This window comes from Dioscorea cayenensis, chromosome 7 (genome assembly GCF_009730915.1).
Source record: "Dioscorea cayenensis subsp. rotundata cultivar TDr96_F1 chromosome 7, TDr96_F1_v2_PseudoChromosome.rev07_lg8_w22 25.fasta, whole genome shotgun sequence".
Lineage (NCBI taxonomy): Eukaryota > Viridiplantae > Streptophyta > Magnoliopsida > Dioscoreales > Dioscoreaceae > Dioscorea > Dioscorea cayenensis.
In genome coordinates this window covers 26,427,875-26,453,671 of record NC_052477.1, presented here as the reverse complement: position 1 = coordinate 26,453,671, position 25,797 = coordinate 26,427,875, and the positions used below count along the sequence as shown (strand labels likewise).

Here is a 25,797-nt window from a genome sequence, read left to right as displayed (position 1 = left end):
TTGTTGTGACATAAATAAGTCCAGGTATCACCGGCCTTCTCATATGGTACAATATTAAGTGAAGAAGTGTTGAAAGAATCACAGGTCCCTCAGAAAAAGTCTTCACAGCTACCATTTAAAGCAGCTCAACCACTACAAAATTTTATCAACGTTTGAGCCTACAAACATAAATGGTTTCATATCAACTTCCAATTACCAAACAAAGAGACTTCAAATCAACTCAAACTGTTCTTCAATTTAGCCTAATTATTTGTTAGAGCACCTACTTATCTATTGTTCAACTAACAAAGACTCCTGAATGTATAACTTGTAGGACTTGAGTTTTGTTGCTTGGAAATCACAATGTATGAGTATATATGCGCACACACACACACTCTCTCATTGCGTTACACCAAGTTGTACCTGTATAAAAATAAAGATAACATAAAATAATGATAAACAAATAATTTAAATCAGGATTAAATAAATTTAAATAAGATGATAAGACCTGTTTTGGTTGTTTGCCAAGGTTATATAAGTCCATCCATGAGACACAAACAAAGAGGAAAGATACAGATGGTTAGAGGAGTGCAAGAGAATTTGGTATCAATGGCTTTGATCAATTGGATAGCTGCTGCTTTCTTACTCATCTCTTCAACCTTCATTGCTTTTCCAGGTATTCTTCTTCTTCTTCTTCTTCTTCTTCTTCTTCTTCTCCTTTCTATTTATCTTCTTTTTAAATCAACAGTGTTTGTGCTTACACACTTGGTGGTGTTTGAACAAATTAATAACAAGATGAGTTTTTTTTATGGTATTAAGTAATTTGTTCCAAAATAAAATTTTATTATGTGATTATTAGAGCCAAACACTTCATGATTAAAGAGGAATAGCTTGTTTTGAAAGCGTTTGACTCTTTTTTGATATTTTTTAATTTTATTGTTATTATTTTTTTTTATAAAGAAGTGCTTGGCTGTTGATCGTCCAGGAGTTTATTTCGTTTCATTTCTTTATTAAATATATGAACATTATTGGGGGTTTTTCTTTCTTGAGACATGTGATAAGCCACATGATGCCATCTCTGAAAAAGGTAGGATTTTTTTTTAAATATATGATATTTATATTCATGGTCTGTCAACCATTGGATAGATTTCGATCTGGTATGACATCAAAGCTGTAAGTGAGGTCATAGGGTTCAAATCTCTCCCCACAAAGACTGCTCCCCTGCATCGCTCATACTGCTCACCCCGGATTCCTATATTATTCTCATATCGTATATCATATCGTACATCCCAGGGTTTCGATCTGCTTTAAAGATCTTGCTTCCATTCATAAAAAGCGTGCTTGTCGTCTATTATTCATATTCATGGTCTTGATTTTGAGATTCATGGTCTTGATTTTGAGATTTGTTTAGTGTTTGCAGATTTAGGATAGTGTTATGATAGGAATTTTTTTCTTTTAAAATAAAAATAATCTTCAAGAGAAAAATTTGAGAATATTTATTTGTGTGTGTATATTGAGAAAATTTTGTATATATATATATATATATATATATTTAGGACTATATTTATGGTGTATATCCAGCACCATATTATTGCTTGCAGTTTTCCTTAAGCAATAAGCCAAATGATTCATCGCATAGTGGCATTAGTCTTATTGTATAAAACAGTGTAGGGATTTAAGAGTCATAAATTCAAGTCCTACTGGCTAAATGCATTAGTGATAATAAATTTACAGTTATGGGTATGAGTTTACAACTCGCATCACCAAGTGAGGACACATGGATTCTATGATTAATTTTTTAACCCAATCAATGTGTATATCCCTGAATGTATATATTCTTATTATATTTGTAAAAGAAAAACAATAATAAGGTGCTGGATAATGAGTAAAAATTTGAGTGATAATTTTTTTTAAAAAAAGAATTAGGAATAATTGCCATGTATTTATTGTGACATAAAAATAAAATTTAAGAGCCCGTAATATTTAGAACAAAGTATATCCAAATAAAATCAGTAATTATAAAAAAATAAATATTTTAAAATATATAAAAAAGATAAACCTATAAAAATATACATTCTTTTGGATAATAAAAAAAATGGTTGGCAGAGTAGGAGTGTCATTGCTATCAAAGTCATGCTAAACATAGTGATGGAAAACCAACTTTGCTTCTTTTTTCCTCATGAATGAATGGTCTCAATGTTATTCAAGTTATCTAACCTGATAATCAACTCATCATCCTATCCATTCATTTTATTTTCTTCATTTTTTCTAAAACCTTCACTTTCTCCCATTTCATATTTGTTTTTCATTTCTTTATGCTAAAGTTGGAGACCTTTCTCTTTCCTTTTACCATAATATACTAACAAATTAGCAGCTATCTGACAATATATCATCACAAAATGCCAGAAAATGACATCAGCATCTTTTTCTTTTTATATTGTGAATTGGTGGACGAAGAAAATTTGGCTTCAATTGTCAATTCTTGTCAAAAGATTCACATTATGAATTATTCAAACTTTGAATCTTGAAAATAAGTCAAATTACTGCTGAGCTTAGCTGAGTCTTTTCTCCTTGTTTGATTTGAAGGAACTAAAGCTATTGGAGTGAACTATGGAATGCTTGGTAATAACCTCCCAACACCAGCACAAGTTGTGGCACTATATAAATCGAACAACATCGACAAACTCCGGCTTTATAATCCCGATTCCAGTGCACTGCAAGCACTGCAAGGTTCAGGAATACAAGTAATTCTTGGCACACTGAATGAAGATCTGCAAATGCTTGCAAGCTCTCCTTCATTTGCTACAAACTGGGTGGCAACTAATGTAGCACCTTATGCCGAGTCTGTTAACTTCAGTTACATAACTGCAGGCAATGAAGTGATTCCAGGCACACAAGCAAACTATGTTTATCCAGCAATCCAGAACTTGGACTCTGCTTTACAGGCTGCCAATTTTAGTATTCCTGTGACCACATCAGTATCTACTGAAGTGCTTGGAGTGTCATATCCTCCATCTCAAGGCGCATTTTCGCAGAATGCTACATCGATCATGTCACCGATTGTATCATACCTTGCAAGCAAACAGTCTCCTCTTCTTGTTAATGTTTATCCATACTTTGCGTATTCTGGTGATCCACAGAATGTGAAACTAGACTATGCATTGTTCACAGCACAAGGTGTTGTTGTGCAGGATGGTTCACTTGGGTATAAGAACTTGTTTGATGCTATAGTTGATTCTTTGTACTCAGCTCTGGAGAAGACTGGACAGCCAAATCTTGACGTAGTTGTGTCGGAGACTGGGTGGCCGTCAGGAGGTGGTGCCAATGGAGCAACGATAGAGAATGCAAAGATATATAACAACAATGTCATTGCTCATGTTAACGGAGAGACCGGTACACCGAAGAGGCCGGGGAAATCGATTGAGACATACTTGTTTGCTATGTTTAATGAGAATCAGAAGCCTGAAGGGACTGAGCAGAATTTCGGGCTTTTTCATCCTGACATGACTCAAGTATACCCTGTCGATTTCAGTTCTTAGTTTAACAGACATTGTATTGTTTAAGTATTAGATATTGCTTGATCATTTGATGTTATTTGTACCTTATGTATGAATAAAAATATTATAGATTAGTTTATTTTTAAAGACTCACAAGTATATTACAGATTTGCTGATGAACATGCTTGGCTTCACATCAATCTGATAAAAAATCCTTTCAATCCTTGATATGATAAATTGAGGAACGCCAATAAACTTATTTCTTCCATGTTCTTGGCACCACTCTGCAGGCAGAGGACAACACAAAATATCCAAAATCTTACCTGAGGACATTATTATTATTATTATTATTATTATTATTATTATTATTATTATTATTATTATTATTAGTGAGGTGGTGTATCTCCATTTTTTTTTAAATACTAATATGTGAGATACCATTCTCTAGATGACTTCTTGGTAATGACTCTGAATGACACTACTGGCTCCCTCCCCCTTTGTCTCATAAGAGGAAGTATCTTGTGGTGAAAGAGTTATTACAAGACCATGTGGTGCCAGAATTGCATTACTAAACAATTGTGCCTTTCTCTTAATTATTGTGACTTTTGTGCTTGATTATTGAATATTACTGGCTCACAATCTCTGACAGAACTAACAAGATCAAGTCGTGTGACCATTTGTTAAATGAGTCAGATCTAATGAACACAATATACACACAGACGCTGCTATTTGCAAATTATATAATAAAATAGTTTTATGCTTTAAAAGAAAATAAATAGTTGACAATGAAGTTTGAGCTAATTTCTAGTTCTAATAGACAATTTCTCTGTATAGCAAAAGCACTTCTACAGTTCTACCCATGTTACTATTTGGTTCAATGAAAGACATCCTACTGGCTCTTCTTTGCATCTCCTGGAAGACTACAGAAATACTCCATGCCAGCTGGTAAATTACAAACTCATGACCCCCATATATTTATGGTGATATTTATTTAATTAATGTTTAAACGTTGAATGCTTCAATCATCAAGGACTTCCAAAAACAAGAAACATAGGATCTGACAAGAGGTTGCAAGGAAAACACACAAAGCAAAAGAACCATTCAACCAAATCAGAAGACCAGTTGCAAAGCAATGAGCATAGAAGCAGTTCTCTCCACCACCTTAGCTTTGATCATCAAGTTATCAGCATCTCAAGCACTCCAGTATCTCCGGCCAATATGCGGTGTGGCTGATGAGCTCGAAAAGCTCCGCAGGTCATTGTTGTCAATTCAGTCGGTAATTGGAGATGCAGAGGAGAGACAACTCAAGGACAAGGCTGTGAAGAGCTGGTTGACTGAACTCAAGCATGTAGCTTATGAAGCAGATAACATACTTGATGAGGTCAACACACTTGTTCTCAGGCGAAGTTCAGATATTCGCAATCAGATGAAAAACAAAGTGAGTGATTTATTTTCTCTTGATAATCCCATTTTGTATCGATTATTACTAGGGAGTAAACTCAGAAATGTATTGAAGAAAATTGATGGGATTATGATTGAGATGCACAAGTTCAATCTAAGAGTAGGTAATCAGCTGCCACAAAGAAATAGGCCACAGACACACTCATTTATAATAGAGGCTGATGTGATTGGCAGAGATGAAGATAGAGAGTATATAGTGAACATGCTCACAACCAATTCTTTAGATGATAAAATGCTAGTTGTTTGTGTGGTTGGTATGATGGGCTTAGGAAAGACTACGGTTGCTCAACTTGTCTATGGAGATTTGCATGTGCAGAAACACTTCGAGCTGCGCATATGGATATGTGCATCCGATGATTTTGATTTGGAAAAGATTGCCAAAAGAATTATAGAGTCAGCCACCGGAAAACAGTGTGATCTTACAAACATGGAATTACTGCAGCAACAATTGAGGACATTGGTGGAAGCAAAGCGATATTTGCTAGTGTTGGATGATGTTTGGAATGAAGATTCCCACAAATGGGAAGAGCTAAAAAATTTACTTGTTTGCGGAGATCATTCAAGCAGAATCCTTGTTACAACGCGAAAGGAGCAGTGCTTGACGGTGATGGATGCAGACATGGTTTACCACCCCAAATGTTTATCTGAAGAGAGCTCCTGGGTTTTGTTTGAAAAAAGCGTATTTGGGAGGAATGCTGAGAAACTGTTGGAATATCCTTTACTCTGAACCATCTGCTGAGTCTACACAAAGTTGACTTCTTAGTGACCAATAGCTACTGTGTACGTAGCATGGGAAAGATACTGCTGCAATGGGATTGGACAACTCTCTTTAAGGATGAACTGCGATTGGATGTTCACTTTTCCAACTTACCTTTATGCTTTATGTTTGTATGCTGTGTCAGTAGTGTATGTTCTTACTTTTTGAGTCTTCTATATTAGTGGTCTTTGTATTCTCTTCAAGTTAAGCAAGTTAGCTTTTGCTTCACTGAATTTCCTGTTAATAGTTTCAGGCTTTCAGTTGCATCTTGTCTTAAGTATTTTCTTCTCTATTTGTTCCTATCAGTGGTATCAGAGACACCCATCTTGAAAGAGAATGGCTGCGAATGGAAGTGGCATTGGGTCTTCTCAGGTTAATGTGCCTCCCTTTAATGGAGATGGCTACAACCTATGGAGCTTGAAGATGGAGACCATTCTTCTCTCTCGAGATCTATGGGGATTGGTTGAGAATGGGTACAATGAAGAAGAAGAAGATGAGCACAAGAAAACAGAGAACATCAAGAGAAATGCAAAGGCCCTTTGTCTCATACAGCAGGCGCTTGATGCCAAGGTTCTCATTCGAATCTCACAGACAAGGAATGCGAAGAAGGCTTGGGATATCTTGAAGGGAGAATATCAAGGCTGCACCAAGAACGCTGCTGCTCAGCTTCATTGTCATCGTCAAGATTTCGAGAATACTCGCATGAAGATCGGAGAAAAGGTACAAGACTACATTAGCAGGGTGCTAACTGTAGTGTACCATATACGAGCCCTGGGAGAGGAGCTCGGTGATCCAGCCGTGGTTGGTAAGATTCTCCGGAGTTTAACTCCAAGGTTCAGTCATGTGGTGTCGTCCATTATCGAATCAAAGGACCTGAGCTCTCTCACTATTGAAGAACTCAGTGGGTCTCTCAGAGGCCATGAAGGGAGACTGGATGTTGAACATGACCACATGGATGAGAAGGCGTTGTATGTTAAGGGAGTTTCACCTCGTGAGCATGGTGGCTGGAGAGGTAGAGGTCGCGGTCGAGGGTACCACAGAGGGCGAGGACGCGGTCGAAGCTGGAGTTCAGATCAAGATCGTAATACTGATGGCAACAAACAATACAGAGGTGTCCAGTGCTTTGCTTGCAAGAAATTCGGGCATATCAAGTCACAATGTCGATACAAAGGCAAAGAAGCAAATGTCACAGAAGAAACCAAGGAAGTGGATGAAGGCTTGTTGTTCATGGCATCCAGTGAAGAAGCAATTGAAGGTGGAGGAACATGGCTGATAGACAGTGGTTGTTCTAACCACATGTCTGGGAACAAGAAGTTGTTTCACCACATAGAAGAAGCATCAAACCAAACCATTAGACTGGGTGATGGAAAAACACTCCATGTCGAAGGTATTGGGTCTGTTGTCCTTTGCTCAAGTGACGGGAAGAAGAACACATTGACTAATGTGCAATATGTGCCTAACTTGGCACATAATTTACTGTCTGTGGGACAGCTGATGAGCTCCGGTTATAGCATTGAATTCACATGTGGTGAATGCATTATCAAGAATGCGCTCTAAAAGCAAAAAATTGCACAAGTGTGCATGACCTCCCACAGGCTTTTTCCATTAGAAGCCAACGATGTGGGAGCTGCGAACGTCGCACAAAGAGGAGAAGAAATGTCAGTTTTATGGCATAGGAGATACGGGCACTTGAATCAGAAAAGCTTGAAGGAACTATCAGAGAAGCAGATGGTTCTAGGACTTCCCGTCATTTCCAAGTAGAACCGTAGTGAGTCATGCTCACTTGAAAGCAAACAAGGCTTGAATTCCCATCGATTGGCAAGGAGAGCTACCAAACCCTTGAGCTCGATCCATGGGGACTTGGTAGGACCAATGAGGACACCATCAATCGGAGGTAATATTTATTTCTTCCTACTAACGGATGACTTCTCACGCCACAGTTGGGTCTATTTCCTCCAAAGAAAGTCCGATGCTTTGCAGAGTTCAAGATATTCAAGCTTTTAGTTGAAAAAGCGACTATCGATGCCGTTGAAGTCACTACGCACAGATCGCGGTGGAGAATTCACGTCGCATGAATTTAAATCATTCTGTGAACATTCAGGAATTTGGCAGCAGCTGACGGCACCTCGATCACCTCAACAAAAGCAGGGCGTATGGAGAGGAAAAACCCAGACTGTAACGGAGATGGCAAGGACGATGTTAAACGAGTCGATTGCCACCGACTGGGAGAAGCCGCTGCCACAGTAGTATATATTCGAACTGCAGTGCTGACGAAGTCTCTAAAAAATCAAACACCATATGAAGCTTTGACGGGGTCAAAGCCGAATGTGGAGAATATGAAAGTGTTTGGTTGTCTCACTTATTCATTTGTTGACCAGCAGTTGAGAGGGAAATTTGATGCAAAATCGACACCTGGCATTTTCATAGGCTATTGTGAAAATGCTAAAGCATATAAAATATATGACCCTATCACTAAACGTGTCCGAGTTAACTGAGGAATGCGCTTTTATGAAAAAGAAGAAATGGGATTGGAGGAGTAATCGTCGACTCAACACCAACAAATTTCGTGCCATCAAACACTGTGGGCGATGATGATACTGATGATCAAGTGGATGGTCATCCACCGTTTGTTTACTCCATTGAACAAATATCAGATGGACAGAATTTAATCAATCACTCATCCAGTCATCTACCTGATGAGGGAGAAGATAGCAATGCCCCGGCAAGGTATAAGAGCTTAACTGAGATATATGACTCTTGTTCCTTTGCTCTTACTGCTGCAGATCCAACAACCTTTGAAGAAGCAGCAAAGTGTGAAGCTTGGGTCGAAGCCATGAAGGAGGAAATGGAAGCTATCCATCGAAACAAAACTTGGGAACTCATCAGGTTGCCGGAGGGAAAGAAGGCAATTGGACTCAAATGGATATTTAAATCCAAATTGAATTTTGATGGGTCCCTGTTACGAAAGAAAGCACGGGTAGTTGCACAAGGCTTTACACAAATAGAAGGTATCGATTTCGAAGAAGCCTTCAGTCCAGTTGCTCGAATGGAAACTGTGCGCTTGTTCCTAGCGATTGGAGTGCAGAGGGGTTGGTGCATTCACCAACTGGATGTCAAGACGGCATTTTTGAACGGAGATTTGAAGGAAGAGGTATATGTAAAACAACCCAATGGATTCGTTATTAAAGGAAAGGAAGAATATGTTTATAAACTTCAGAAAGCTCTCTATGGGCTTCGTCAGGCACCAAGAGCCTGGTACAGCCGCATAGACTCGGAATTCCAGCGAATGGGTCTTGTTCGAAGTTCTAATGAACCAACAGTCTACAGTAAGCAAAAAGGAAGTTCAGACATTCTTCTATTGTGTTTGTATGTAGATGATATCATCTACATGGGGTCGTCTATTGTGATGTTGAAGGAGTTCAAAGAAAGGATGATGAATATGTTTGAAATGTCTGATCTGGGCTCCTTGAAGTATTTTTTGGGATTAGAAGTTAGACAACTCAAAGAAACATTGATGGTCTCTCAACGGAGATATGCTGAAGAATTATTAAGAAAGGCCGGAATGTTTAATTGCAAGCCAGTGTCCAGCCCTATAAACTCCAATGAGAAGCTTAAAGTTGAAGATGGCTCTGGGAAAGTAAACTCCTCTAAGTATCGAAAGATGGTTGGAGGGTTGCTTTATCTTACTCATACCAGACCAGACATTATGTATGCCGTGTCTGTGACTTCAAGATTCATGCAATCACCCACTATGCATCACTACGGAGCTGTAAAACGAATTCTTCGTTATATCAGCGGAACACTGGATTTTGGGATTCACTATACAAAGTGTGATGAGTTGAAGCTTGTGGGGTATTCTGACAGCGATTGGGGTGGATCACCGGATGATCGACGAAGCACTAGCGGTTGGGTTTTCATGCTCGGTTCTGGGGCCATAGCTTGGAGCTCAAAGAAACAACCAATCACTGCTCTATCCAGCACCGAAGCAGAGTATATCTCTGTAACCTCTGCTGCATGTGAGGCTGTTTGGTTGCGTCGTCTATTGCAGGACATGAACGAGAAGCAAGCATGCCCAACGACCTTGATGTGTGACAATAAATCTGCCATCTCAATTGCTCGCAATCCCATTTTACATGGGCGTACAAAACACATAGATACAAGGTATCACTTTATTCGAGATCTGATTAAAGATGGCACCATTAGCATCATTCATTGCAGCACTCTTGATCAAGTTGCCGATGTGTTCACAAAAGGGTTGCCAAATTGCAAGTTCGAAGTTTTTAGAAACATGCTTGGGATGAGAGGTTCAGAGTAAGGGGGGTATGTTGGAATATCCTTTACTCTGAACCATCTGCTGAGTCTACACAAAGTTGACTTCTTAGTGACCAATAGCTACTGTGTACGTAGCATGGGAAAGATACTGCTGCAATGGGATTGGACAACTCTCTTTAAGGATGAACTGCGATTGGATGTTCACTTTTCCAACTTACCTTTATGCTTTATGTTTGTATGCTGTGTCAGTAGTGTATGTTCTTACTTTTTGAGTCTTCTATATTAGTGGTCTTTGTATTCTCTTCAAGTTAAGCAAGTTAGCTTTTGCTTCACTGAATTTCCTGTTAATAGTTTCAGGCTTTCAGTTGCATCTTGTCTTAAGTATTTTCTTCTCTATTTGTTCCTATCAGAAACAACCATTCATGGAGAAAATTGGGAGAAGTATTGTGACGAGGTGCGGGGGATTACCCTTCACCCTAAAAGCCTTAGGGAGTTTAACGCGGTTTAAGAAAGAGGAAAGGGAGTGGTTGTGATACAACCTTACCTCTCCAGCTGGAAGATAACCAACATGTTGAGCCGATATTAAAAGAGAACAACCACCATGAAGCATCACAGGAAGCTTCCACAGTAGAGGTGAACACCGATGAGAGGCGTGTTCAACGCATTCGTTAACCGCCAACTTGGATGCAGGATTTTGTGACCACACAAGTGGCATCAAGACGTCTATAGATTGGGGTTGAGATATCATAGGTAATCATATCACAATAATGAGTTGTCATAGATTGGGTGATGAGATATCATCAGTAAGCATATCACAATGATGAGTTGTCAGTAACAATAATATTAGCTGGATTGATAAATTAACAGCTGGGTTACTTATTAAGATAAGTTGAGTCTATTTATATGTCATTAGGGTCCTTATGTTGGGGTATGAAAAGTCTTGGAGTCTATCTTGTTTGTGTGTCGGGGTCGTCCTCCACATCGCTTAGTAGTAATAAACATTGGCTGCGGCAGCGATGGTTTGTAGTCCACTTTTGATCACATTTGAAACAAAGCCCTTTGTTGCGTCTCTCCTGTATCTCGCTTGGTGTCGATCGGTGAATCGGAAGTGGGTTCGCCGCAATAGCTTGTTCCACTGGTTTTAGGGAGGCGGTCCCGATAAAAGATGGCACCGGTATGTTTGAAGGGGATGGTTGAGTCCTCGAAGCGATCGGGACGGGAGTTTGGGAATTTGTCCGAGCGGTACCCTCGAAACACCGTCATGCCGATCCTATGGCGCTTCTTCGTACCGAGCCTCATAAGCTCTAGCCAATGAAAAAGTTGCCATTAGTGTCGTCGGGCGTTGAAGTAGCATCTCGCGACGCAAGTGTGGCTGGAGTCCAGCGATAAAAAAAGAGATGAGCAGATGCTCATGAATTCCTGTTATTAGATTCATCAATTCCTCAAACTCAGTTTGAAACTCAGCCACTGCGGATGTTTGAGACAATTTGGAGAGATTCCCCTGATGATCCTCATAGACCGAAGATCCAAAACGTTGTCTGACATTAGAAAGGAAGTCGGGCCAAGTGGTAAGGAGATTACTACCCTTCATCCACTGGTACCAAGCCGAGGCTTTTCCCTCCATATGAAAAGAGATGATGCGCAGCCAGAGCGATGCTGGGGTCTCATGGAAATTGAAGAACTCTTCGATTTTAAAGACCCAACTTTTTGGATCCGTGCCATCAAATTTTGGGATCTCTAATCGCATACTGCGAGGAAGGAGTTGAACATTCGCACTTAAAGGAAGAGAATCCGACGGATGTTGACAGGACGAAGGTCTCTCCTCGCTAGTGGATGCACTATATCCACTCAACTGGAAACGTACTCCTTCAATACGGCCATTTAGGGCCGCAATGCTCTTCTGCAGGGACGTATGATAGACAGCAGCTTGTTCCTCTAGCTTAGTTTGCAGTTGCTCCTGGAATTGCTCAGATAACACCTTCATAGCTTCAAGAATTTCCGGATTGGCCATAGGTTCAATGAAAGCACCACTGATACGTCAATAGATTTGCGACACACCAATGGAACCTGCTTTGAGTGGGTTCTTACTCCTCGATTAAGACCAATGTCAAAGGAGAGGCAAGGAGAAGAAGAAGAAGAAGAAAAGATAAAGAAAGAAAGATATTATTCCATAAGAACAAGATAGACTCCAAGACTTTTCATACCCCAACATAAGGACCCTAATGACATATAAATAGACTCAACTTATCTTAATAAGTAACCCAGCTGTTAATTTATCAATCCAGCTAGTATTATTGTTACTGACAACTCATCATTGTGATATGCTTACTGATGATATCTCATCACCCAATCTATGACAACTCATTATTGTGATATGATTACCTATGATATCTCAACCCCAATCTATGGACGTCTTGATGCCACTTGTGTGGTCACAAAATCCTGCATCCAAGTTGGCGGTTTACGAATGCGTTGAACGCGCCTCTCATCGGTGTTCACCTCTACTGTGGAAGCTTCCTGTGATGCTTCATGGTGGTTGTTCTCTTTTAATATCGGCTCAACATGTTGGTTATCTTCCAGCTGGAGAGGTAAGGTTGTATCAGGTTGTCTGTGGCGGAAAGTGAAATTTGAGAATTAGAGTCAGTTGAAGATGGTATCATACCAGCCCTGTGGTTAAGCTACAATGACATGCCTTCTCATTTAAAGAAATGTTTTGCGTTGTGTGCTATATTTCCGAAGGATTATGAAATTGAGAAAAGAGACATTGATTCAGCTTTGGATGGCTAATGGTTTCATTCAGTATCAAGCAGAGACAGATATGGAAATCAAAGGTCATGAGATTTTCAATGAGCTGGTATGGAGATCATTTTTGCAAGATGTAAAAGAGGTCAGGAATCATACATCTTATTCTCAAACTGTCATTACGACGTGCAAGATGCATGATCTAATGCACAAGCTTGCACAATTGGTGATGAGTGATGAATGCTTTCCAGAACTTGGATGTGTTGAATTGAAAACAATCCCAAAGGGAATACGGCATTTGCAAGTCTCTGCTGATGCATCCAGTTTCCTGAGTGATCACCATAGGAGCATTGGCACCATTCTGTTTCCAAATCGATTCTCAAGAGTGGTGGAAAAGCTTGAATTTCTTAGAGTACTTGACTTGCAGCTATCTAAGATTGACAAATTTCCGGCATGGATAAGAGATTTACGACATCTAAGATATCTTGATCTTTCACAGACTAGCATTCGGAAATTACCTGAGGAAATCTGCATGCTGGTCAATTTGCAGACATTGAAACTCAATTGCTGTCACAGACTTACTGAGCTACCCACGAGCATAGTCTTCATGTGCAACCTCCGACACCTTCATATCGATAACTGTCTTGAATTAAGAAGCATGCCCGCTGGTCTGAGTCAACTACAAAGCTTGAGAACAATAACAAAGTATGTTGTCAACAATAGCACCGGGTCCGACATAAGAGAGCTGCAGCAATTGAATCTTGGTGGACGGCTCGCATTGTATAACCTCCACCAGGTGAGGGATGCTGGTATTGCAAAAGAAGCTAATCTTGATTCCAAACCAAACATTATCTCATTGACATTATGTTGGGGTGCATCAGATTATCAGTCATATTATGCAGAAGAGCCTGCAGAATATGCAGAGGGGGTGTTAGAAGCCTTGAAACCTCACTATGGAGTTAAAATGCTGAGCATAGCGCATTACCCTGGTGTCGCATTTCCCTTGTGGCTAAGAGATGTGAAGGAATTCCGAAATCTTCTAGAGGTTCATCTTGAAGATTGCAAAGGATGTCTGCAGTTGCCCCCACTTGATCAATTGCCATTGCTTGAGGTTCTTCATCTGAGACAAATGGAAGGAATCAGACATATTAGTAACAACTCAAAGAGTTCTGCAGTTCAAGCATTCCCTGCACTAAAAAACTTGGTGCTGAACAATATGAGGAATTTGGAAGGATGGTTTGCAGATGAAGAACTAGAAGCAGTTCAATCATTCTTTCCATCCCTAATTCTACTGAACATTGATGAATGCCCAAAGCTAAAAACCATGCCATATATTCCTACACTCGAAGAATTATTGATAGTGAGTTCATCTAATGAGACAGATACCTCTCTCTTCACTGGGCAAAGAGCGTACTTCAAGCAATTGAAATCTCTCAACAAATTAACAATTGAGAGATGTGAAGAACTGGCTTTGATGTTGGGAGATGAAGAAGAAACAAGAGCCATCAGTATATCTCTTCAAAATATTACCATTTGTTACTGCAATCAATTCGTATCAACTCCAGGAATATGGAACCTTCCCTTTGTCAAACATCTAGAGATCTATGGGTGTTCCACTCTGGTTTCCTGGCCTTTTATGATACTTCAAGGTTTGAAATCCCTCAAGACTCTGTGCATTAGCTTGTGTAAGAACTTCACAGGCTTATCATCAGAAATGCATTCATCACTTGAAGATGGCGGTCTGCCATGTTTGGAAGTACTTGATCTACTGTATTGTGATGCTCTGCTAGAACTGCCTGAATGCCTGACGTTACGTTTGAATGTTATCTCTTGTCCATGCATCAAGTCTTTGAATGCTGCACCAAAATGCCTAACTGAACTCCATGTGCAGAGTTGTTGGGAGCTTGTGTCTTTGTCGAAAGACATGGGGCATCTCAGTTCACTCAAACATATAGAGTTGAATGACTGTCCAAAACTGAGAACATTACCAGAAGGCATGCAAGGTCTCAATTCTCTTCAATTGCTGCATGTTGAAAAATGTAGCTCATTGGAGGCATTCCCAGAAGGCCTTCAGCAGTTACTTCACCAACTCAAAGGACTCACTATCAGAGATTGTGCAGAGTTGGAGAGGCGATGCAAGCCTGAAGGAGAGTATTCACAACTTGTCTCAGAAATCCGATCTACAGACATAGGCAACACAGGCCCGAGAAAAAGTACCCCTAAACAAGGTTGGAAGCGTTTTCATCGGCACTGACAAGTATTTATTTATTTATTGATGATAAATGTGTGGATTCTCACTGTCATGTCGGTTCTCTCATTTGAAAAGGCGTCTGCTTCAGAAAAATAAGGCCGTTACATGACTTGTTAATTTGGGATAATAAAGTTCTCTCTTCTCATTCTTAAAAATGTTGCTAAAAAATGGTACAATAAGCTTCCGGCGCTCTTTCTAAAAAAAAAATAAGCTCCAATTGTTACCTGTGTGTTATGCTCGTGATAAAATCGGTGAATCACATATTCCTCAATTGTTCCTATCCGGCTCATATTTGTAGCTAGTTTTGCTCAGTCTTCGGACTAGTGCAGTTCCTCGATTCCCTCTCAAACATGTGGGGTTCCCGGTAATCTAATCTTAGAGGGATGGACATTAATATTTTAAATAAGCAACTCAAATATTTCTCGTTAGATGCACACTTGCATTGACACCAATTGATCAAGGGAGTGCTTATTGGGTTACCTAAGGTGTAGTATCTTGTTCTCTTGTTTTTTTCTCCCTAGTGTTTGGTCTTCTACTTTTTTTATTATTTTAATTTTTTTTTTAGTTTACAATGCTTGGAGTCTATTTCTTTCTTTTTTTTTTCCATGTAGTTCTACTGCTAATGGAGTTTCTAGTTTGTCTATTGGATTTTTATTGCACCCTATTTCTTTCAATGAAGTGGTTAATTCATTTTTTTTTTTAAAATAGAAAAATTGTAATTATTTATAAGCAATGTGATTTTCTTTTTAATAAAGGTCCCAATGTTGATTGATAAACTAGAAGTACGAAATAAAAACAGGTGAGAAACATAGTAAAAGCATATAATAGTGTAAGATACACTACTACATGTTTTTTTTTAAGCAACACAGATGAAGTTCATGACATTGCTTAAAGAAGTACTGCTATTTTGTGGAAAAAGATTCCTTGAATACTTTTCGAGCATTCTCTATCAATCATTAATTGTCATCCATTTTCTTTCGGGAAAGTGATATACATATCATATTGATCATCATGTGCACTTAAGTGGTCTTCAAAAATGTTTTTAATGGATAATTGGTACTTAATTTGTTCCATTTATGTTTTCAGGATAAAAGAAGCACAACAAAAGCCATATGAATGAAATTGAGAGTAAAACGGGGCCAAAAAAAAAAAGAAATAAAGAAATACATGGGCAAGGTATACACCCATGTACCTGTCCGTGTACCCTTCGGACATTGGCAAAATGAGCATCCAGAGAAATATATGTACTATTCACATAGTCGTGTACGCGACCATGCACTCCCCAGACTCAAGTCCTCCCGAGAAGAACACATCCGTATAAATGATGTACACTGTCATGTACATTTAGGATTTTAAAGAATATAATTTAGAGGAGAACACGGGCTGAAGAGAAGCACATGCTCGGGCATCTCAAGAATTGAAGAGAAGATCATCCAAAGATATACGCTGCCAGACGAAGAGATACACCATGTTTTTGCATTTTGCTTCTTTTTTTTTTAAAATTTGCTTACGCCACCATGTTTCTTGTTTTTAGAAGTCCTTGATGGTTCAATCTTTCAATGTTTAGATATTAATTAAATAAATATCCTTATAAATACTTATATAGTCCTGTGTTCCTTTTTTTTAGTAGCTTGAAACTTTAAAGTCTTCCAAGAGGTGCAAAGAAGAACTAGTATTTATCCTTCATATGAGGAGAATTAGAACATCCTCTCTAAGTTTAGAGACCTTTGTTTTTCTATTTTATTTTTATTGTTGTATGTACTATTAATGGGTGTTTTTATTTATTTTTTACTATCTTTTATACTTGTTTTGTTTCAAACTTTATTTACACATATTTGTAGTTTCTAATTAATTTATTGTTTATTCATTTTATAAAAAATTTAATAATAAAAAATATGGACACACGTGCTTTGCAATAAAGAAACTTGTAAATTTAAAACTAAAAATTAGTTTAAATTTCATTGTCATGTAGCTATACTAAAAAATATTACCATTTTTATTACATACGGTGCAACTCACAATGTTTGTTTGTATATATAGATACAATATATATAGTTCAACCTAACTGGATCCATTTAATAAAACTGGTCATGCCAACATGACCCACCTATCATACAGGTTGACCTGACCTGTTGGGTTCAATCCCATTTAGGGAACCTATGAATAAAACTATGTCAACATTAGAGTTATTTTTTTTTATAAAGGTGAAACCAAGAAGAAAGAAGAAGAGAAGAAGAAAGCTAGGGCTTTTATCATAGCAAGATGACCAAGAGGCAAACCAATACAAGATTTCTCCTAAAGTCTACAGTGTTGATCTTCTTTTTTATTTTTTTTATTCCATTTGTTATCCATTTTTGAATTGATGATATATGTGTTGTTAAGAGCATCTTGTTGATGTGCTGATGTCTTTATGGTTTTGAACTTCTTGTTGTATTTTGAGAGAACTCTTGTTAGTTTATTGGGCTAAGGTTTCAAGTGGCCTTAAGGTCTTGTGGTTTTTCACCTCTTAATTGGAGAGGATTTCTACTGTAACTCTGGCCTTGCAGTTTGTGTTTAGTTGAATTTTGATAATATTTTCTTGAGATCTTATTCTAGCACGCATAAAGGGGAAATTTTCACTTGCTTAAGGTTGTTTTGGAGTTTTTAGAAGTCATATAAGCAACCACATGCCCTTGTAGAAGTTGTTTAAATGTGTGTAGAAGTTATGAGAGGCATATGGGTAAAAACAAGATTATGTAGAGATAATACTCAGATTATTGGGAGTAACACGAGTTGCCACAAGCTTGTGTAAAAATTGTGTTGCTCATAAGTCGAAATTCCCAATTTTCACACTGCTACTACAGTATCATGTGCAGCTTAAATTGCTACAATACCATGAAAAGTATGATGAATAACACTTCATCATGTGCAGCTAAAGTACTTTAGTAAAAGCACCAATATTTTTTAGTTATTGCTATTTATTTACTATTCATCGGGACACAGTACTTTACTATTCACAAGGACTCACTATTGTAAAGTACTGTTCATTTAATGTACACTAGGTCCTTGTGTGTGTTCTCCTATCAGAGGAGATGTATTATATATGACCCCTCCAAGGTTGCATGATTGAGGGATTTACCATCGTGGGGATTATGGTCTCTTGTATATCATCTTAGGCATATGTGGTAGATCCTTATTGCCTCACGTGGTAAATTCCTAAGGGTCATTAAATCATCATAATTAGTACATCTCTGTATGTGCTCGTACCTTTGACACCCCTTGAGTGGAGGCAGCTTGTTGTCATTTTAAAAATTTAAATAAAAAAAAGTAAATTATCTTTGAAGTAAAATAATTGTGAAAATAACACACGTAATTCTTCATTTAAATTTAAACATCCATAACATCCATACATCTATGCAAATTTCAAGCATCAAATCAAAATGAAAATTTTTAAATATGCATCTATATAGGTTATTGGGTCAATAACGGGTTATGTGACTTGACCTGATGTTTATTAGTATATACAAAAGTCATTCTGTTTAGACTAGAATCAATTTAATAACACCCAACTGGAACACACTTAATGCAAGTCAAGTTCAAATCAAGTTCTAGTCGAGTTGGCAGAATTAAACCATCTACTTGTACAATAATTAAAAAATAAATAGTGCTAAGCTTAATTAAACATAAATTATTTATTCACATTATATTTTGAATTTAAGTTTGTTGTGTCAATCATTTTATCAAGGCAAGCATCACCAAAAGATGGTTATAAGCTCTTTTCCCAATCAAAAATTAAAACTTCTATTCTTGGGATTTGAAATTGAGGGTGCATTTTGCAATCCAAATCCTTGAGCTTATGCATTTTTATGCCAAACTTGGAAGGAGACATTTATAATTTGTTTTTTAAATAAGGCTGGAAGAACTTGGCCGATTCTGTATCAAAAGTCTTTTTTTGATGCAAAGTTGTGGCTACCTGTGAGCATTCAAAACTTCTTCATGAGAAGTAATATCAGGTTCAAATTTTTCTAATTCATTTTTTAATGCGTGGAGAATTGACGCTTATCCAGAAGGAGAAAAAGAAAAAGAAGAAGAAGTAATAGAGGAAGAACGGAGAAAGAGAAAATGTTTCATTACTAAGATCTCATAGTCTTCACTAAATATGTAAGAATTTGTAGAGAAATAATTTGTTTGATCTCATTCTTCTCAACGAATGTATAATAAATGTATGTATATTAAGAAAAAAAATATTCTCGCAAATCTCCTAATTGCCTCCGAATTTCATGCCTAATATAATTCTTTCCAACCGTAGAAATATTATACTATAATTATAAATATTCACAAAATATGCCCAGATTTTCTATAAAATAACAATGCTCTTCTATTACATTCAATCAATGGACTAACTTTAAACTTATTAATAGGTCCTCTGAAAAACTAGTATGCTTTATGAAGCCAATTTTAGTTATTATTTAATAATAAATAATTTATTTTATTGCATTCATAATTACGGGTGTTGTATTACTCATGTTTGATGATATATTTTATTCATAGGTTGCATTGTATAAAAATCAAATTAAGGATAGAGATCATTAAAGTGAGACATGATTATCTATGTTCTTTGCAACCCAACATAGTTCACAACCTATGATTCAAATAGAATTTTGTATTCATTATTGGTTGCCATAGGTTACACTACTATATGTGAAGAGTGGTAGATCTCATTCACTAGAGAGTAGATTCTAAGTAACATTGTAGGTATTTGTAGTTGATAAATATTAAACTGTGTGGTGTTTCGGCTTTTTCGAGTGCGTAGAATCAAACTTTGTTTGAGCTTGTTTGTTGCCAATTGGTTAGGCCGAGACCATTGAAGTGTGTTCAAGTTGCTTTTGGACTCGCACTGTTGAGCATGCACGTGTGAACTCTCCTTTGCGGCTTGAACCGAAGGCCAAGTCACTTGCCCACACCTGTTGGGTGGCCATCGGGCCGCTTGCTCCCACACGGTGCAGCCTACTAGCGGTGTGTGGTGGCACACATGGTGCACACCTCCCACAGGGGCGCGCTTAGCCAGTTTTAAGGCCACTTTGGCTTCTTTTTTGCTGGTGTTTTCCCCTCCCTCTCTTTAGTTTCCTCTTCCTCCACCTTTCTCCTTCTCCTTGAGATTTCTTGGGAGCAAGAAGAAAGGGTTGCTAGCCTTTGTCATTCCAACTTTAGAGCCAAGATCCATCCACCTTGAACCTTGAATTCCTGAGATAAGCCTATCTTCTTCCTTCTTTTCCTTGTGTTTATTAGATGGATGATCTAAGGGTTAGTTTAATGGTTAATCCCTTGTTCTTCTTGTTGGTTATTGTTTTAGGAACTTGAGAGAATGACTTGCATTGTTATAGCTTTTTGGATTGGTTGTATCCATGAACCATTGCTTGCTAGGGTTCTCGGACACTATAGACTTACTGTAGCACAAGTTAAACTTGGTTGTTTCTTTAAATTCTTTGGTCAAACTTTTAGGAATTCATTAGTAACATAAGAACCCAGTTTTGAGCCATTCCTAAGATTGATTTAGGGTTGCATGTCATTGTAGGGGTTTCATTCTTGGTTTGCTTTGTTTAATTCTTGTTGTTGTGTGTGAATTTGGTTGGTTAGGTGGTGAAGGAGCCAGTGGAGGAGTAGCGCACTTGAAGTTTTCTCTCCTAAGTAGTGAGTGGGGTTTTATGTTGCATAATTCTCTTCGAATATCATTTATGAATTTTCATGGTTTTATCATCTTGAAACGATGTTTTGATGAAGTCCTATATTATTGATTTATGAGGAAGAATCTTGATATTTGATGGACATTTCTATGGATATATACTAATTTATTGAGTTTGATTTGAAGTATGCCACTTATACAAATATAATGCTTCCGATATTCATTTATGTAGAATAATACTCATTCTTGGCATGTGGGCATCATCCTGTATAGGGACCAATTGATATGTCATTGCAATTTATATTAGTTACACCTACGGGTGATTTTAGTGGTGATGGGGTTATAACCCGCCTTTGCAGTAGGGGGTTCCCACCGGCTAGCCTATACAGTTGGTGTAGAGGACCCTGTTCTATTTATCCATTTTAGGTGACGCGTAGAGTCCTGACTGGAAGACACATTAGAATTTCAGAATCACCATATGGAACTGGTGAATTAACCTCAAGGACATAAGGGTCTTGATGGCTCTGGACTTAGCCGTAGTCACGGCAATAGTTTAGAGAGTTTTTTAGACCATTCATCGACTTACTGAGATGTATTATATTATTTGAGACTTCATGATTTTTATGTTGAACTCTCATGCAAAATTCTCTCGTATACGTGGAAAGAATGAGTTTTATGCTGAGTTTCACAGTTTGATGTTTTATAAACTCGTATTATTCTTGATGATGATTTTTTAAGTAAATCCTGGTTTGAAGCAAATTTATCATTTATAATGATATAGTTTTCACCGACATATATATATATATATATATTGTAAATTATTGTATCATTCAATGTTGGTTTATTTATGTAAAAGCTTGATTGTTGATATTTCTTCAACTCAATTTGTTATTCTGTTAGAATTGTGCTAACCCACTCATTGAGTGACTTAGGTTACTCGCCCTTCTCCCTTCTTTCCAGGCTCTAGCGGCCAGTAGTGTGGCGAGGAGGTGGAGTGCTGGGCATCCTTTATCTGTTTTTATTTACTTATAGTTCCATGTATGTTTTCCTTGAACATGAGCATGGTGTATAAGAATATGGATCCACTAGTGTGTTTGAATTCAGTTTGCATGGTTAATTGCTTGTCTATTTCTTGGACCATTGTTGTATTTGTGAATAATATACTTTTTAAACTATATTATCAGGTTATCTTGTTGATGCTTCCCCTGCATATCTTTGAGTTTTCTATTTGTACATTTTGTTCAATGTTGTATGTTCCAGGGGTATTGATAGCCTTGTGGCGACTTGAGGGGTTGAGTGGTATGTGGTATCCCTCATCAGGTTGTCGCGGCTGCTGTTGCGTCCCTGGGCCTATGGGTCGGGTCTTGACAAACTGGACCATTAAAAAACTCCTAGACCAAACATTGTCATAGAGATAAAGAATTAATCTATTATAGAATGCCCTTTGTTATTTGAGGATGTTATTAAATCTTATATATAAATCATATTAGTTTGATAGTGTCAACTGGTGATGCCTAATTGGAGTCAATATACGGATATGTTGGGTTATATAATGAATACATGAAAGTTTGTAGTCATCAAAGATGTGATCTATCACTCCTATTATATGAGATAATATTATAAATCGTGTTTCTTATGTATTAGATGAAAATTTAGCTGGTTGATTTTCTTAAAGTATTTTATTATAAATAAAATAAATATTATTATACATCTTTAAAATTATTTTATGTCCAATAATATAAAGAAATACACATATATGTGGGGATCAACAGTACCACTGTTGGTCAAATCATATTCATTTATATGGAATATTTATTGATAGAGGGACAATTTGACTAGAATGATTGTTTTCTAACCCTAATTTGATTGGATTGATTCTACAACACCCTCAACTTACATATTACATATTACATATTACAACACCCTAATTTGTTTTCTAACCCTAATATGAGTTCAAATCCCTCCCCCGGCAGTACTGTTCATTGTACTATTCATACACTGTTCACCAGGGATTCTTATATTATTCTTATACTACTGTACATACGGGTTCTAATACTGTGCTTGTCGCCTATTATTAAAAAAAAAAATAATAATAAAAAACCTTAACTGAAATATTTCAACTTCAGCCACTCATTAGTTGATTGAAGGTTCTGAAATGCAGGTATTAAAAGAGGATGTCTGTGTTTCAGTGTATGCGTTTTAGTAATTTTACATTTTATTTGTGCCATATTTTCAGGTGTGGATTTATATATGATGTAAACCACGAATGAGAATGATTTGATGCTCAGTGAGTGTTGAGTGGTGAATCGTTGTGTTTGAGTGGTATTTTGGTTGCTTGAGTGTTTGATTTTGATACCTCAACTTTCCAGTTCTTCGTCCTAAAATGGATTAACACCTCTGCTACACATCAATTTCCAAGAAGTAGTTACCCATCCATCGGCAACAGATAATCATGGATGGGCAAGCTTTTAAGGTTTTCTCCAACATCTTAACAATATTTGTCCAAAACAAAATATCTAAAATAATTGTTTGAAAAAATTTACTCCAGTGAACTTTTATATATACGCCATGGTAAAATTGAAAAACGTGAACAACTGCATGAGTTTAACATGCTTGCTGTGAAAGTTTGTTTTCACAACTTTTATAATATTTGAATAAATAAAAAGAGAAATAAATTGTACTAATCACATATTTTTTTTTGAATAAAGTAAATAAACCACAAATTTATTAAAAAGGAGCAAACTAGAAGTACTAATCACACCACTAAAATTTTTTTATTAAATAATAAAAATTACAAGGATTTTATTGCATGCATATTAAATTTCTTTAGTATATATTTTTACAAAGGCAATGATCCCCGCATGCATGTTCATTTTCTTAAAGAATAGTAAAATTGTGATTTACTTGTCCAATAATTTTTATATTTAACTAGTTTGATCCAAATTATTGGAAATTATTTGAAACTCCAAGACCAAGTAATGTAAATTAATTTTTTAAAACCCAATTAAATAAATATAATCGGAAAAGATTGAATTTTGGATGTTATGGAAAAAGAAAATTAGATTAAAAATTGGCTGGTCTTTATAAAAATAAAATAAAATAAAATAAAATGATTATAAGGCACGTCAAAAATGTGTGGTGACACATCACACATGAAGAATAAAATTTAAATATTTATTTACAGAATCAATTTGAACATAATTTAAGCTGGTAGATTTGATATCCACCCTTTTTTTTAAGAGAAAAAGACAAAATAATTTTTTTTAAAACTTTATCTTTTATTCCGTTCTAACAGATCAATATTGAAAAGGAAAATATTAGAATTTTAATGTAGTTTCTATTTAAGATAAATTAATCATATTGCTCATGTGTATATATTGTAAAATTTTTAATTTGTCCCAAGTCTAGTCAGTTTAGCACCATATGTAAAAAGTCTCTTCAATTATTTCATGGAGAAAGTGGCATGTTTAAAATAAATAAAATTTACTCAAACAATTAACTATTTACAGTTTAACAATAAAATTTACTCAAACACAAGAACAAATCAAACAATTAACTATTAACAGTTTAACAATAAAATTAGCAAGAAAGTGGCATGTTTAAAATAAATAAAATAATTATTTCATAATATACTCTTCTATAATTATATCTATTTTAATACAGTAATATTTTTGTAATAACATTACATTTTTATTTATTTTCTTTTGCAGGTATAAGACCATCTCCAACCTTACAGCCAAATCCCAAATTTGGGGTGGGATTTGGGTGTAGAGTACTCCAACCCACACCCAAATCCCACCCCAAATTTGGGTTTTGCAATAGTGCAACCCCAAATTTGGGGTCACACTATTGCAACCTCAAATTTGGGGTCCCACATTATTTTTTATTTTTTTATTATATTTTTATTTTTTTATTGTTTTTATTATTGTAATGAAAAATATAAAATTATTATTTCATTAATATAATTATAAGTAGTTATTTATAATATTAATTTGTGTGTAATTAATTAATAATCAATAATAATAATTATTTAATTAATAACTAAAATTGATAATTATTAATATATAATAAATTTATAAAACAGGAATAGTTGAAATTTTATTGAAAATAACCTTAATAAAAGCTAATACAATGTAAAAACTAATTAAATTAAAACTAATATTCTAGTAAATCACTAGCACTTCCGCCTATATTATCGAAATAGCTTCCAAATGGATTTGATGATGAAGAAGGTGGTTGTTATAAGAAAATAATATATGAAAAGAATATTATAAGAATATTATTTTTTGGGATAAAATTTGAGATTTGTGGTTGGAGTAAAATTTTCTGTAGTAAGACCAAATTTGGGATAGAAATTTGGGATTGTGGGTTGGAGATGGTCTAATAATTTTGGCTATCCTTATTCTCCGGTTTGAATTAGAAACCTTGAATTAAGAAATTTTTTCTAATTTTTTAAATGTTAAATTTTTTACAAAAGTGTTTTTTAATAAATTATATAAAATTTGTTTACCAGCGCGTGAAGATGATTTTTTATTTTATCAATATTTTTAAATTTTAATTTTTTTTCATAAATATTATGAACTTTATAATTTTGTTTTCTCCAACATCTGACTAATATTTTTACTTGAAATATAAACATCTAAAAAAGATTTGATAATTTTTGTTCTGGTAAAGTTTCATAAGAGTGGTGGCTTTCATAAACCATGTCATTCAGATAGCATTGTAGAGTGGGAACTCCATGAATTTAACTTGTGGACGGTAATAATCACACAATTAATGTTTTTCTAGTTAAATATTCTCTCCATCTTAATATAAGTGTCCACCTTAATCATTTTATGAAAAATAAAAAAAAATTAGAAGTCAAATTTTTAATAACATTTAGATTACTGTTTTTATTTACAAGGGGAAAATAGGAAAAATAGTTTGTATATCAATTAGAAAAAGAGTAAAAAATATATATGAAAAAATATTAGGATTTTATGGTATGGGCCCAATATGGCCCATTAACCAATCTAAACTCTAACACTCCCCCTCAAGTTGGAGCATAAAACATGCCCAGCTTGTTACATAGATTACTAAAGACTTTAACATTTAAACCCTTGGTGAAGATATCGGAGGGTTGCTCAGACGACTAGGTGTATAGCGTAGAGATGACACCCTTCAATACCATATCATG

The 25,797-nt window shown here is 36.1% G+C and overlaps 3 protein-coding genes across 3 annotated transcripts; all 3 read left to right on the top strand.

Moving 5' to 3' along the window:
- The first annotated feature begins 449 nt into the window (after positions 1-449).
- On the top strand, positions 450-3,635 carry LOC120264271 (putative glucan endo-1,3-beta-glucosidase GVI). Its single transcript, XM_039272072.1, has 2 exons — positions 450-655; positions 2,566-3,635. Exons 1-2 carry the CDS (start codon positions 478-480, stop codon positions 3,516-3,518), a joined length of 1,131 nt encoding a protein of 376 aa, XP_039128006.1. The 5' UTR covers positions 450-477; the 3' UTR covers positions 3,519-3,635.
- Positions 3,636-4,361: 726 nt separating this feature from the next.
- LOC120265744 (putative disease resistance protein RGA3) lies at positions 4,362-12,657 on the top strand. The gene is made up of 3 exons (XM_039273703.1): positions 4,362-5,640; positions 10,380-10,492; positions 12,570-12,657. The coding sequence occupies exons 1-3, from the start codon at positions 4,609-4,611 to the stop codon at positions 12,595-12,597; spliced, it is 1,173 nt and encodes a 390-aa protein (XP_039129637.1). The 5' UTR covers positions 4,362-4,608; the 3' UTR covers positions 12,598-12,657.
- Positions 12,658-12,673: 16 nt separating this feature from the next.
- LOC120265743 (putative disease resistance protein RGA4) lies at positions 12,674-16,072 on the top strand. Its single transcript, XM_039273701.1, has 2 exons — positions 12,674-14,936; positions 16,046-16,072. The coding sequence occupies exons 1-2, from the start codon at positions 12,710-12,712 to the stop codon at positions 16,048-16,050; spliced, it is 2,232 nt and encodes a 743-aa protein (XP_039129635.1). The 5' UTR covers positions 12,674-12,709; the 3' UTR covers positions 16,051-16,072.
- The last annotated feature ends 9,725 nt before the right edge of the window (positions 16,073-25,797 follow it).

What these genes read in the sequence shown, in the direction of transcription:
- LOC120264271 (XM_039272072.1), top strand. Translation starts at nt 478, where the DNA reads ATGATAAGACCTGTTTTGGTTGTTTGCCAAGGTTATATAAGTCCATCC. An exon ending in AACCTTCATTGCTTTTCCAG is followed by an intron (nt 656 to 2,565) that starts GTATTCTTCTTC and finishes TTTGATTTGAAG; the next exon opens with GAACTAAAGCTATTGGAGTG.
- LOC120265744 (XM_039273703.1), top strand. Translation starts at nt 4,609, where the DNA reads ATGAGCATAGAAGCAGTTCTCTCCACCACCTTAGCTTTGATCATCAAG. An exon ending in TTGGGAGGAATGCTGAGAAA is followed by an intron (nt 5,641 to 10,379) that starts CTGTTGGAATAT and finishes TCCTATCAGAAA; the next exon opens with CAACCATTCATGGAGAAAAT. An exon ending in AAGAAAGAGGAAAGGGAGTG is followed by an intron (nt 10,493 to 12,569) that starts GTTGTGATACAA and finishes AGGTTGTATCAG; the next exon opens with GTTGTCTGTGGCGGAAAGTG.
- LOC120265743 (XM_039273701.1), top strand. Translation starts at nt 12,710, where the DNA reads ATGAAATTGAGAAAAGAGACATTGATTCAGCTTTGGATGGCTAATGGT.